Genomic DNA, 15675 nt, shown 5'->3' on the forward strand with positions numbered 1-15675 from the left:
CTATACCAGTGTAGCTATTGGTTAGCAGTGAGGATTAGACTAACAAAGAAACTTTATCTACTTCTGATAAAAGTTTGAAAGCTGTTCATCTTGCAAGATCATTTGCACCATTGCTAAATAGAAACAGATTTAGACAGATAAATTGAAGAAATAGAATCCATTGTGCTGTGTCTCTGCCTATTTTGACACTTCAGTTAAAACCCCACTTCAAGAAAACAATAATCCGTGACTTGGCTTTAAAACTATATATCCATGCTGTTATATGTTTTATTACAGGTTATCTGACCCAGTGGTAAAGTAGCATGTGATGAATTCCTCAATTTATGAACAATTAACTTTTATCAATTTATTGTCACTATCAGGAAACAGAATGGATGTGGGATGACAAGCATGCTGAATAAAATGTTCATGTTTAGATAAAATGCATTTTAAACTTTTGGACTTTTATTTCTAATGAACTCTCCCATCTGCTTTCAATAATCAAAACTATGTTTGATATCCGTTCATGCACACTGATTAATTTAGACCACACTAATTCTTGAAAGCTGCAAAATTAGTTTATGCCTATATTTTGTTACCTGCAACATTTCACAAGCATATGGTGATAAACTTAAACTACATTTGATAAAAATTTTTGATCCAAGAAATCCATTCTGATAATCGTTTCTGTTCTTACAATTTTAGAACAGTTTCATGTATTTGTGTATTTTCTTTTATTCTAGACAATTACCTAAAAATAATACGGTTTCTCTCAGAACAGAAGACAATAACTGAGTTACAGAAAAGCACTTATAGTGAGAAAGTTTACTGGCTAAACAAATGCTAATTTCTTTTGAATTTGTGGTTTTCTACTGGGAAAAGTATAGCTTTCTACAAATCTGAGCTGGTGTTTTAATTGCAGTTGACATAGAAAAAAAACAGTTGACAAGAAAAAAAATAGTTGACAAAAAAAAAAAAGGTATGGCTGACAGAAAAAGAAATGCATGAAAGACGCTGCTTATATTCTATACCTTTATTCATAACAGAGTTGGTCCACTTTGTACAAAGTCATATAATGGGATTTCACATAAAAATACTACAGATGAATAGCTTATATCTACTTCATCTTCCAGTTTGAAGCAGGTACACAAAGCATACTAATAACCAATGAAGGAAATCAACTTCTAAGGTGGAAGCAGCCTATTTATAAAAATTCATTGTATGAATGAAGTTTTTGGAATGAAATCACCTGCATTTTATGTAAAAGATACCAAATAATTTAAAATAATTGGAAATTTTTACACTGAGAGTTCCAAAACAGCATATATTTGTAACAGAGTTCAGCCAAAAATCTGACTTTACTGTCTGGTCTTTACTATGTGGTAGAGATTGCTGTCAATAAATATGGTTGGTCTGTTAGTAAGGTTCTGTATGAGATGGAGAAGGTCTGTCATATGTATCATTAAAGAGCGTGATGAAACCCCTTAAAGGAATCACATAATCACAGAATTGTAGGAGTTGGAAGGGACCTCGAAAGATCATTGGGTACAACCCCCCTGCCAAAGCAGGTTCCTTAGAGCAGGCTGCCCAGCAGACTTCACCGCTTCCCTGGGCAACCTGTTCCAGTGCTCCGTCACCCTCACCATGACGAGGTTCTTTCGCATGTTGATGTGGAACTTTTTTGCTCCATCTTGTGGCCATTACCCCTTGTCCTGTCCCCACAAACCACTGAAAAGAGGTTGGCCAAATACCTCTGTCTCCCACACCTCAGGTATTTATAGACATTGATGAGATCCCCTCTCAGTCTTCTTTTCTCCAGGCTGAACAGACCCAGGTCTCTTAGCTTTTCTTCATAGGGAAGATGCTTCAGGTCCCGTATCATCTTTGTGGCCCTCCACTGGACTCTTTCCAGGAGATCCCTGTCTTTTTTGTACCAGGGAGCCCAGAACTGGACACAGTACTCCAGGTGAGGCCTGACCAGGGCAGAGTAGAGGGGGAGGATCACCTCCCTTGACCTGCTCGCCATACTCCTTTTAATGTACACCAGGATCCCATTGGCCCTCTTGGCCACAAGGGCACACTGCTGGCTCATGGTCAATCTGTCGTCCACGAGGACCCCCAGGTCCTTCTCCTCAGAGCTCCTCTCCAGCAGGTCGTCCCCCAGCCTGTACTGAAACATCAGGTTGTTCCTTCCCAGGTTCAGGACTCTACACTTGCTCTTATTAAACTGCATCTGGTTTCTTCCTGCCCATCTCTCCAGCTGGTCCAGGTCTTGCTGAATGGCAGCACAGCCTTCTGGTGTGTCAGCCACTCCTCCCAGCTTTGTGTCATCAGCATACTTGCTGAGGGCAGACACTATTCCCTCATCAAGGTTGTCGATGAAGATGTTGAACAAGACCAGACCCAGCACCGACCCCTGGGGAACGCCACTAGTCACAGGTCTCCAGCCAGACTCTGTGACTCTGTGCCACCGATCACCACCCTCTGAGCTCGGCCAGTCAGCCAGTTCTCAACCCACCTTACTATCCATTCCTCTATCCCACACTTTCTCAACTTTGCTATCAGGATGTCATGGGAGACAGTATCAAAAGCCTTGCTAAAGTCAAGGTAGATGACATCCACCTCTCTCCCCCCATCTACCCAGCTGGTGATGCCATCATAGAAGGCAATGAGGTTGGTCGAGCATGACTTCCCCTTGGTGAATCCATGCTGACTACTCCTCATAATATTATTCTCTTCCAATTGCTTGGAGATGGCATCCGGAACAAGCTGCTCCAACACCTTTCCAGGGACAGAGATGAGACTGACTGGCCTGTAGTTTCCTGGATCCTCCTTCTTGCCCTTCTTGAAGACCAAAGTGACATTGGCTATCCTCCAGTCTTCAGGCATCTCTCCCGTTCTCCAGGACTTTTCAAAGATGATAGAGAGCAGTTCGGCAATCACCTGTGCCAGCTCCCCTAGCCCACATGGATGCATACCATCAGGACCCATGGATTTGTGTGCATTGAGTCTACTTAGACGCTCCCAACCACTCTGCCATCAACCAGGGGGGGAGCGCTTTGTTTCACAGACCCTTTCTCCTCCCTCTGGGATCAGGGAGTCCCCTGGGGGGAGTCCGTGAAGCAAAGACTGAAGCAAATAAAGCATTCAGTACCTCTGCCTTCTTGGTGTCTTCCGTTACCAGGACACCCCCCTCATTCAGCAAGGGACCCACATTATCCCTAGTCTTCCTTTTACTGTTTACATACTTAAAAAAAAACCTTCTTAATATCTTTTATCTCTTTTGCAAGTCTCATCTCTAGGTGGGCTTTAGCCTTCCTCGTCGTGTCCCTGCAGGCCCTGACAACACTTCTATACTCCTCACAAGAGGACAGGCTCTTTTTCCACATTTCATAGACCTTCCTCTTCCTTTTGATCTTATTGATGAGCTCCTTGCTCATCCACACAGGTCTCCTGCCCCCCTTCCCCAATTTCCTCCTCTTAGGGATGCACCGATCCTGAGCTTGGAAGAAGTGCTGTTTAAATGTTGCTCTCACAAGCACCCTTGCCTTTTAGCAGCCTAGCCCACGAGATACTCCCAAGCAGATCCAAGAAGAGGTCGAAGTTGGCTCTTCGAAAGTCCAGAGCAGCAATCCTGATTTTAGCCTTACTTCCTCTGCCTAGTTCCATCTTGAACTCTACCATCTCATGGTCTCTGCATCCCAAGCTGCCCACACCCTTCACATCTCTAAAACATGAATGAAACAACAAAACAACGTTAACAATGAAAAAATACCTTTTCTGATTGTGTGCCTTAGTCTTTCAGTTATATTAAAAACAGTAAATAAGGGCTCATTATTAATAGCAGAAGCCTCTTTAAGACATGAATGGATGTCAAAGTGAGAATAAAACAAAAACAAAAAAAAAAAACTTAATAGAACAGCTCAAGGCCCATTTCTAGCACAGTTAACTTGTGTGTAGTTCACCAACACCAGAACAAAATCAGACTCATGGTTTTATACATGCTCTAACTTTGCATATTATGAAAGGCATTTTGAGTAGATGAGAAACAAGTAAGTGTGAGTAGACCTAAACCTAGTGAAAAGAAACATTTGTCTTAATACTTTACATATACACATATGCTTGACACATCTTAAGATCTTTATAATCTTTTTTTTTTTTATGATTTCACATATACCCTGAATTCATTCACCCTGAAGATTATATATGATTATGGTGTAAAACTGCCACATCCAGATAATTAATTAATCAACTAAAATAGGGAAATAAGTAATATTAAGTAATTGGTGGGTAGTTCAGAGATTGTTATATAAACATTGAAATTGTATCAATATTTTATAAGATCGTATGAGATCTGTTTTTTCTGTAGGGGTTGTTATCTAGGATTTCTTGATTTTAGAGGAAAAAAGTTTGGAATTGATTGAATTATGCCCTATTCTTTACTGCAAGGATAGACAAGAATAGGGAAAAAAAAAAAAAAAAAAAAAAGGTACCTTTAATTGGTCCCAACAGAATTTTAATGTATTTGTTTGCTCAAAACAAATAATAGCTAAAAGTGTGTGCACATCACTTGAGCTAAAACTGTTTTCAGTTAGGAGGGGTTGAAGGGGGATTTTTTTTCTCTTAAATAAGGAAAAAAAAAATCTTAAGAAAAAAAAATGGGGGTGTGTGAAAATTTCCATTCTTGTTTTAGCAGGAGTAACCAGGCTGTGTTAAAACATAATTTTAGCAATTAATTTGTTTAGTATGTGTGAATACAATTCCTTACTGAATCTGCAGTTTTACCAGATGAGACGAAGAGATGTGATGGTCTGTGGAATCACTCAGTTTGCAGCTGATTTTCATTGAAAGACACTGGTTTACCAGTGTGACTTGCAGCACTATAAAAACCTGCAGCTAGGATGGGAGTGAGTTGATATGTAGTAGTAGGTTTTCAGTGGAGGAGAAAAAGTAGAAATATTGCTAGGGTTTTTCAAAACTCAACTTCAGTTAGTTGTCTAAAGCTAGAATTATTCAGCACTTGTATAAACCGAGTGGTGTTCAAAATTCATAACATGAATTTAAAGGACATAGGCAAAGGACTATTGTAGAGCAAAAAATTAGATCCTCTTAATGTCAAAAGTGTAAAAGATCTCAGAATTACGTTGAATGTTCTTGAATTGAGATCTCTGCCAGTCACACTCCTCAGTATCTCACCACTCTTGTTAAACCTTCACCTGTCTGTTCACTCCTGTCATTTGTCTTCTGTTTAGATTAGTAATACTTTACTGTAATATATATATATATATATATATAATTTCTGTATCAGTAAAATAGCTTTCATGGGACAATCAATATCCATCCAAGACTGGGACTTCAATTTATTTCTCCCAGGATCTCACAGGTAAAATTAGTGATAACTTATTGGGTTATCAAAATTAGTATTAGTATTAGTGATACTAATTTTGGGTTATCAAAATTAGTATTAGTATTAGTGATAACTTTTTGGGTGTATGGTGGGATATCATAGCAGCAGGTTAGTTATGTATACAGAATTTAGACCTATGTCAGACAAAATGAACAGGCTTCCCATCTGAACTTCTGAATGTTTGTATGTATCCTGAGCACTAGTGAAATGTGAAGAATCATCTATCCGACACTGAGTCTTTTTCCATATTTCAATACCACATTGAAAGTATAAAGGAACCATATTTTTTTTATTACACATGACAAAAATTGCCAAAAAAGAACAAAACCACCCCCCCAAACAAAAATGAAATAAAAAATTATCCAATCAAATTCTTAAAGGGGGATTTCTGACTAATGTAACTTGTTACTTTGTGTTGTAAAGATTGATTAGAACATTATTCAGATGCTGGCAAGTTCTGTTGTTTAAATACCTCTGTGTTGTTAAAAAAAAATCTCTATTAGTTCTGATTAACTTCTTAACTATATTAACTTCTTAACTATATTAACTTATATTAACTATATTAACTTCTGATACTATAATTTATATTTAATTTCACTTGCCACTATTTTACACTAAATCACCAACATGTATTTTACAAGGCAATATCCATTCTTCATAAAGTGAAGCCTAAGGGAAAACTGTGCTCAGCAGAGGTCTCTCTAAATCAGCAGAGGTCTCTGAACAAGCCCCAGCCACCAAACTACTCTATGTTGTTCAGAATCATTATTTAGAGTTACTGTACCATTACATTCATATATATCTCTTGAAAGAAACTAAATTCACACACTGAGGGAAGTCAACAAGAAAAATTCTTGGTTTTCCCCTTTTTTTTTTCTTTTTTTTTTTTTTATAAATGTGAGCAAATTTTATTTGAACTGATTAGTCGTGATTATTATTTTTTATGAGTTAGGAAACCGTGCCACTGAAAACTCCACTCAGATTAGCCTAGAACTGGAAATAATTTATTTCTCTCTTCTTGTGTAATTTAATTCCTGATGCATTATTTTCTAACATAATGGTGCCACCTAGTGACCATCAGTGTCTGCTTTTAAAATTAGGCCTAAGAAATTTCTAATCTAATTCCAAATGGATATGAAGTATATTACTCTTAATGCTTGGTTAGTTAACAGGGAATTGCACCCATGCATAGAGAAGCTGTAGAATTATTGCTAGTTTTCAATACAGTAAAATATATCCAACATCATGATTTTAGGTGGGTCAGATAGTAATAGGCGAGATTTCTGAACTAGATATATATATCCGCTAGTTGCATCCAACTATATGTAGATTTTCAAAAGTTATTGATAATCAATATATCATTTATAATATTTCATTACACTTGCTTAATTCATGAGTGCCACCTAAACCTTTTTGAAAATGGCCCCATTTCTGCTCCCATAATTTTTTCAGCAAATATTCACCATCAGATATGCAGGGTAGAAGAGTTCTCATGTCCTGTCCCTAATCTGGTGAATATTTTAACGATATGAAGACAAGTTAATGATGGACAAGGGCAAATAAGTTCATTTTCCTCTGTCTTCTGAACACCTAAACCCTTCAGCCAGCAAGATACACCCAAGATACATTTATCCCAAGTAAACTGGAACAGCTCCAGCAGTCTGACTGGGGAAAAACAAAAATAAAACAAACAAATGAAAAAAAAAAAAAAAAACTCAGTCTAATAAAACTTGTGCTTGTTTATAGAAATCTCTTCTAAATTGGCTGGTACTACTTCTTATCTCCCCAGCTCAGGACAAAAATGCATCCAGCCTTCAGTGTTTTCAGTATGTGCTTCACTAATTAATTTAGTTTTCAGCGAAATTTTGCACATAGCCAAATCTGACAACTGTCCTCAGAAAACACTTCCCTTTTTGAGGCTCAATCTGTAGATTCAAGCACAGTGGCACCTTAAGTTGTATCCATGCACTGTAGCCTAAATAAGCGGGCTGGTGGACCTATCATCATTCTATTCATTAGCGCTGCATCCTTGGGAACCTGCTGCTGTATTTTCATTCAGTTTCCTGGGTCTTGTTTGTTACCCACTCACTCTTCTCTTCCTCTCTCCCCACAATTGCTATTGCTTCCTTGCTAGCCATTTCTCATCTCTAAAATAAACCCTACATCCTGTTCTGGGGCCAAGCAATTAGCTGCTCCTCATTAACAAGACTGGGGCACATTCAGAAACAAACCACTGATCCGAATCATTGCACTGGTGACAATTTAGGTGTTGACAAAGGGTAGGTATGTCTTGGGCTAGACACTGTATGAGAGTGAGATCTTTGAACTTTGGTACCTGATGTGGCAAAATGGTATTTTGGTAAATGTGGTTAGATGTTATTTTAATAACTTCACATTTTGTGTGTGAATATATCCCAAAGTCATTGTCAGTCTTGAAAATGAAGTTGAGCCCATGAATGAAATTTGAAATTCTTGACCTCATTCTGCTCCAATTGTAACTGCCACAATGCTGATACAATATCCATAAACCCTTGGAACTGCATGTAATTTACTGACGCACTTTCCTGAATTTGAGCCAATCCTAATGACACATTTATAATGCAGTTCCCATCATTTGCAATTAAATTAGTAAGTAGAGCATTATCAAATTTGTTGGTTTGTTTGTTTTATATATGGTCTACAGGTGGTGAACTTTTTACTGGTCTCTATAGTGACTACTGGGGAAGAGATGCGGCTGTCTTTCGCACCATGAATCGTATGGCACATCTCCGAACTGAACCTGATAGTGAGCGCCTGTTAAAAGGTACAGCAAGTAGAAGAAAGAATGTAGAACCTGCAGTGTTTTGGATGACTAGAGAATTTATGTTTAACCAGAAATTAAAATGACATTGCCCATGAATATGCATATCCAATTACAGATGATTTTTTTTCCATGATTTTTTTCATTAACTCCCCACCAGGCTTAAAAAATTGAAATCTTTACTCTGATTGCATATTAGTTTTAATAAGTGGGACTTTGAAATCCTTACTTTTTCACTTTTAAAAATGTTTTCAGTATATACTTTGGATATTCCATATTATTTCATGACATCAAATATAATTAAAATAATATTTTAAAATTCTCTAATTAATGGGAGCTTTTAATTAGAACATAGTGCTCTTTTTGTTTTTTTATAGATGAGATCATTTAATCTTTATGTTGCAATCAAATAACTGAGTTGTTGCCAAGTTCTTTGCTAAAGAGGTGTCATACAATAACACAAAATAATAAAAATACAATAACCATACAGTCCAATTGAATTTTTAAAAATCAGATTATTTCAAAGAAAAACATAAAAATATTGCACAAGAAAAATACTGAGAAAATTTCTGTGCTGGTAAGTTTAGGAAATGTTTCATGCTGTTCAATGTGGAATGTAATTGAATTTCAAAGCACTGAAGTTTCTGTGTAATGGAAAGCCAGAATCTTGATTTTTTCTTACTCCAAAAGTATTGCAATATTTCATCATAATAGTGACATAATTACAGCTAATGTTTGGCAAGAAGAGTTAATAATTTCCTTTTATGGTAATTCATATGGTGAGCATTATCTTCTCAATGAACATAGCTAGAAAGGCCAAACAAATTTTTTTCCTCTCAAATTTCAAGGCAGTTCTCTCTTGAATCAGAAGAGAAAAAAAATTTGTTTGGAAAAAAAAAAAAAAAAAAGTTCTGCTACATATGTTTTTTTTTTCTTCATTAATTTGGCATCAGACTTGAATTAAATTCATTTCACAAAAATGTGTTTAGAATGTTATGATGTCCAATAGTTAGGTCTGTGATGAACTGAATGTTTAGACTGGCTATATATGGGTAGCAACAATCACATAGATGCTTTCAATATGCAAGCAAAGTTGCTTTTCTCTCTGGTAGATGTCATTATTTGTAATATACCATTCTCAGTATTATGGCCTTAAACATAGTTTTTAATTTACTCTGTACTTGAAATTTAATGACCTTAAATATATATTGAAAAACACTTCAGAAAATTTACAAGCAAAAATTCTCTAGCAATTTCTTAAAACATAGTAACTGTTTTCATACAGAACATAAATTTAGAAAATATTTACACTACCAGCTGCTTCTTAAGCAAACGTACTAATTGTACAAAAGACATTCTCATTTTAAGAGCTTGTAAAAATTTGCTGCAATTTTGTGAAATCAGTCACAGTTCAACTTGCTGTGGGGTTAAAAGATATATAGAATAGACTGAAGTTTGTAGTTTTCAACTCTGTAATGAGAGGAAAATTTTAGAAGGTTTTAATTTCATAATGAATATACACAATGTGTCTTCTGTCTATGAAGATATGTGTCCATATAATGCCTATGAGCTGCACTACCAGGGATTTTTTTTTAACTAAAAGGCTATTTTTCCAAAGTTAGCATTCCTATCCCTGATTTGTATGGGACAAGAGATTGTTATGTGAATATTAGTGCCTGATTTCAGCTTAATAAAAATTAAAATACATAAACCCTGGAGAACAGAACTGGAAAGAGATCCTGCACATATACAAAAAGGAATATTGATTTATGAATTGGAGCTATAAAAATAGTTTGACGTTAATGTATTCCACATGTTCTAAAGATACCCACCTACAAAAAAAAAAAAAAATCATTTTTTTTTTCCATCACAATGTTCCCCTCAGGTAGTGTTCTGACTGACAGATCCCTGACTCTTTCAGTTCATTTTTTTTTTTCTTTTCCCATCAGTTGATTCTAAGAACTGAAAAAATAAAATAATCTTTTAATAAGCTTGACCTCAATTTATTTTCATTTTCCTTTGAAGAACCAAAGTTTGTTGGCTCATACATGATTCCTGACAATGAAGACCACGATGATAACAAAGTATATTTCTTCTTTACTGAAAAAGCACTAGAGGCTGAGACAAGCAGTCATGCCATTTATTCCAGAGTGGGACGTGTGTGTGCGGTAAGAGCCTTTTTCTAACACCCCAACGAAATGGACATTTTGGTTGTTCTCCCCCAGGCAAATATAGCATCTGTTAATGTACATGAGAGTAAATTATAGGTCTGAATGAAAACCCTGTTTCTAAACAGCCTCAAACATTAGAAAAATCAAAAGTGACCCAAAATCTGGGCTTAAAGTGAATTCTGCTGAGAGAGAAGGACAAAGTTCAAAAACCTTATTATTCTGTTTGTCCTATTGCTTGTTTCTTGAGAGAAGAGACTGACCCTTATCTCACCACAATCTCCTTTGAGGTAACTGTAGAGATCACTGAGATCTCCCCTCAGCCTCCTTTTCTCTAGGCTAAATAACCCCATTTTTCTCAGCCACTCCTCATAAGATTTGTTCTGTAGAGCCTTCACCCAAAACTGAATACAGTACTTGATTTGCAGCCTCACCAGACCTAAGTACAGAGGGACGATCACTGCCCTAGTCTCCTAGTCTTGCTGATAACACTGTTTCTTATACAATCCAGGATGCTGTTGGCCTTCTTGGCCACCTGAGCACACTGCTGGCTCATATTCAGCCAACTATTAACCAAAACTCCCAGGTCTTGTTCCACTATGCAGCTTTCCACCACACTTCCCCCAGAGTGTAGCATTGCATGGGGTTGTTGTGCCCCAAGTGGAGGAACCCAGCATTTGAGCTTGTTGAGCTTCATAAGTTGGCTTGGGCCCATTGATCCAGCCTAACCAGATCCCTCTGTCTATCCTTCCTACTGTCAAGCAGAACAACAGAACAACCACCCAACTTGGTGTTTTCTGCAAACTTTTACTAAGGGTGCACTCAATCCCTTTGTCCAATTTTTATATAGAGACATTAAAGAGAACTGGCCCCAGTACTAAGCCCTGTGAGACACTACTTGTGACTAGCTGCCAACTGGATCTAACACCATTCACCACAACTCTTTAGGCCCAGCCACCCAGCCAGTTTTTTACCCAGCAAAGTGTATGCCCACCCAAGCCATGAGTAGCCAGTTTCTCCACAAGAATGCAATGGGAAATAGTGACAATATCATAGAATCATAGAATATTCTGAGTTGGAAAGGACCCATAAGGATCATCAAGTCCAGCTCCTGGCACCACACAGGTCTACCCAAAAGTTTATACCATGTGACTAAGTGCACAGTCCAATCTCTTCTTGAATTCAGAGAGGCTCGGTGAAGTGACTACTTCACTGGGGAGCCTGTTCCAGTGTGCAACCACCCTCTCGGTGAAGAACCTCCTCCTGACATCGATCTCCCCTGCCTCAGCTTAACCCCGTTCCCATGGGTCCTATCACTGGTGTTTATGGAGAAAAGGTCTCCTGCCTCTCCACTCCCCCTCACAAGGAAGTTGTAGACCATGATGAGGTCCCCCCTCAGCCTCCTCTTCTCCAGGCTGAACAGGCCCAGTGACCTCAGCCGCCCCTCATAAGTCTTCCCCTCTAGGCCCTTCACCATCTTCATCAGCCTCCTCTGGACACTCTCCAACAGTTTAATGTCCTTTTTGTACTGTGGTGCCCAGAACTGCACACAGTACTCGAGGTGAGGCCGCACCTGCACAGAGTAGAGTGGGACAATCACTTCCCTCGACTGACTAGCAATGCTGTGCAAAAAGCTTTATTAATGTCTAGGTAGACAACATCCACAGCCTTTCCCTCATTCGCTAGGTGCATTACCTTGTCATAGAAGATCAGGTTCATCAAGGAGGACTTGCCTTTGATAAATCCATGCTGACTGGGCCTGCTCACCTGGTTGTCCCATATGTGCTGCATGACAACACTCAAGATGATCTGCTCCATAACCTCACCTGGCACCAAGGTCAGGCTGACAGGCTTGTAGTTCACCAGGTCTTCCTTCCAGCCCTTCCTGTAGACAGGAGTTATATTTGCTAGCCTCTAGTCCACTGAGACCTGCCTGGATAGCTAGAACTACTGATTAATGTCAGGAGTGACTTGGTAAGCACTTCTGCCAGCTACCTTACTACCCTTGGGTGGATCTTATTTGGCTCCATAGGCTTGTGTGCACCTAAGTAGCAGGTCTCTAACCATTTCCTCCTGGATTATGGGTGCTTCATTCTGTTCCCCATCCCTATCTACCAGATCAGAGGACTGGGTACCCAGAGAACAACTGGTCTTACTACTAAAGTCTGAGGCAAAGAAGGCATTAAGTACCTCAGCCTTTTCCTCACCCTACGTCACTATGTTTCTCCCCACATCCAAAACAGGATGGAGACTCTCCTTAGTGCTCATTTTGTTGCTAATGGAGTTATAGAAGCATTATTTTTTTATATTGTCTTAAATGGCAGTAGCCAGATTAAGCTCCAGCTTTGGCTTTTCTAATGTTCTCCCTGCATAGCTTCACAACATCCCGTAGAACTCCTGAGTGGCCTGCCCCTTCTCCCAAAGATCATAAACTCTCTTTTTCTTCCTGATTTCTAGACAAAGCTCTATATTCAGCCAGGCTGGTCTTCTTCCCCAGCTTGCACCCTTTTCTTGACACAACAACCCAACAGCCACAGCAAAGCAGGATTTAAAGTTACTGAAAATTTGTTAGAACACCTTATAGATGCTTGCCTCAGATTTACCCTAGATGTATTAGCTCTATAGTTAGATCCAGAGCTTCAGTTTCTAAAAATGTACATTAAACCCTGCATTGTGCTTCTAAAGCAAAGCTAAACTTTGTTAATGTACTCACTACATCCAGTTAACCAAAATGAGAAATAAGAAGTCCTGCAGCAGCTGTATATTTAACATATGCAGGGATGCAGTACATAATCAAGAAATTCTTACAAACCCACAGCTCTTAATGAGACCTGGACTCGATCAACGCAATCTTACATGAAAAGCAACTCCAGAGAAATACTAGTAATGGACGTGTGGTTTGAAAATGCATACTTTTGACATTAAAAGATACAATGAGTGGCTAATTCAGTGGAGATGTCTGTGGTTTTATATTTATTCAAACTACCATCAGTGTTTGTTTCTTTTTATGCAGAATGATATGGGAGGACAACGAATGCTTGTGAATAAATGGAGCACTTTCCTGAAAACCAGATTAGTTTGCTCTGTGCCTGGGAGAAATGGAATTGATACATATTTTGATGAATTAGGTAAAGATCTTAGACTTCAACAAACTTAAAACCATCATATAAATGATGTTTCATGGTTACACATCTTATTCTCCAATATTGTACATGTATTCATTAGTCTTTTGTTTGCAATGTATATGAAGTTCTATATATGGGGATTTAATTATCATCAATTATGCCTTTACTACTTGCGTTGTCTTTAAACATTGCTTTTAAATTCTGCATAAAAATACATAGCACATGTAAGTAAAATAACATTATGCAATGAAATTTCTCTTTTGAGTCTGAGAAAAGTAGCCAGTAACACTACATTTAAATTTTACAGAGGATGTGTTTTTGCTGCAAACTCGTGATAACAAAAATCCAGTGATATTTGGCCTCTTCAACACTACAAGGTAAACAACTAGAAGAAATAATGACAGCAATAGAAGAATGTTTGAACAGCTTAATGAACAGTTAGAAGTTGCATGACAAATATCCCAGAGTAAACATGTAGTAAACAGTTTAATCCTTGTTTCATCCACAGTGGGCTTTCTTGTTGAAGTAAAATTGCTTTATGACAGGGGCTTGAATTCTCACACAGTGATCTAGTCTATCTGTTTCCCAGAAAAACATTAATTAACTAAATATTTCCCTGCTTGAAAATTTTCTAGTGCCAATGTGTATGCACTGCAGCACACTTATAAGAGCAGCCTATCAAAGCCACCTTTCTTTCTTTAAGAGATTGACTGTATTTCAAGTTTAAGTATATAGCAGCTTAAATTCCTTCCGACTTCTTAGTGAAACCCAAAACATTAGCTGTGATGTTGCTGGTGGCCTCCTTTTCCACAGCAGCCTAATCCAAGTGCAAGACTGTTTATTGGAGATCTAGCTTTAGGATGTAACTAGTAGAAAGAAGCAGCACTGCTATTGCAATTATTTATCTTTCCTATTTTTCTGTTTTCAAAGAAAGAGAGGAAGTATAGTCCTTTAAGGAAGTGCTCACCTATTATTTCCTACTGGCCTTCTATGTCAGTAGGCATTAAAATTATCTGGATCACCTTCTAGTCTTCAGAAAGAATTCTTTTGTAGAGATCTTTTATGTTTCTTATAAAAAAAAAAAAAAAAAAAAAAAAAAAAAAAAGATGAACTGCTTCTCCAGAATAAGAATGTAAAAAAAATAATTAATTAATTCAAAAAAAAATCCAAAAAACAATAGTTTTGTGGATTGATCTACATTGTGTGGTCTTTATGAACCCTGATCAGCATTCTCACTCAATAATATAAAAAGACTCCTGTTCATTTCAGTCAGTTCTTAGATAATTCCCATCTTTCCAAGGAGCAAGAATAGGAAAAATCTTTGAGAAAAAAAAAAATGCTAAGTGTTTAAGTCACTGATCAAAGACCAAAGAGATAAATTCCTTGTCCTTCCTCTCCATTTATAAACAAGTAATTTAGAGCCTGCTTCAATTTTTTGGATAAAAGCATTGAGCACTTTTTAAGTATTATGAATATAAATATATTAAAGACTTTGTAAAGAACATTGCACACAGTAGTTACAAGAAAAGCATATAAGAAACACCATTTATTTTTTTCTCCATGAATGCTGTTGCAGTGTGACTTCTTTTTAACCTTATGATAATACCAGTATTATATGTAACAAATGTGACATATTGTTGTAATAATGTCTTTTAATTTTTCTTCATAGCAATATATTTAGAGGGTATGCTGTATGTGTTTACCACATGGCAAGTGTCCGAGCAGCTTTTAATGGACCATATGCTCATAAAGAAGGACCTGAATACCACTGGGCTCTGTACGAAGGGAAAGTACCTTATCCTAGACCTGGTTCAGTAAGTACAATTTATTTTCTACTTCTTTACCCATGTAAATGAACTTAAGAAGAAAAAGCAAACTGCTACTAATGCATAAATCTTACTGACTTTACAGTCCAGGACATATTTATTTGGATATACATATTATAGCACTTCTGAAAGAGTGTGGAATGTCTTAGCAATAAGTTTTGTCAAGCGCCAGAACAATATATCTCTGAAAGGAAAACAGGGAAGTCAAGTAGGGTATTTCAAAATCCTAATGGGACTTGAATTCAGGACCCAAAGGGGAATGGAATGGAATGGAATGGAATGGAATAGAAAGGATAGGATAGGATAGGATAGGATAGGATAGGATAGAATAGAATAGAATAGAATAGAATAGAATAGAATAGAATAGAAT

At 37.4% G+C, this 15675-nt stretch overlaps 1 protein-coding gene across 2 annotated transcripts in view; it reads left to right on the top strand.

The window, feature by feature from the left end:
- Nucleotides 1-15675, top strand: part of SEMA3E (semaphorin 3E) — a 141675-nt gene that overhangs the window by 102217 nt on the left and 23783 nt on the right. For both annotated transcript variants that reach the window (XM_035339722.1, XM_035339713.1), the window contains 5 exons: nt 8070-8189; nt 10212-10354; nt 13368-13482; nt 13787-13856; nt 15149-15293. In XM_035339722.1, the coding sequence (XP_035195613.1) occupies nt 8070-8189; nt 10212-10354; nt 13368-13482; nt 13787-13856; nt 15149-15293 (593 nt within the window). The remainder of the gene's footprint in view (nt 1-8069; nt 8190-10211; nt 10355-13367; nt 13483-13786; nt 13857-15148; nt 15294-15675) is intronic.

The sequence above is a fragment of the Oxyura jamaicensis genome, chromosome 1, assembly GCF_011077185.1.
Source record: "Oxyura jamaicensis isolate SHBP4307 breed ruddy duck chromosome 1, BPBGC_Ojam_1.0, whole genome shotgun sequence".
NCBI classification, from domain to species: domain Eukaryota; kingdom Metazoa; phylum Chordata; class Aves; order Anseriformes; family Anatidae; genus Oxyura; species Oxyura jamaicensis.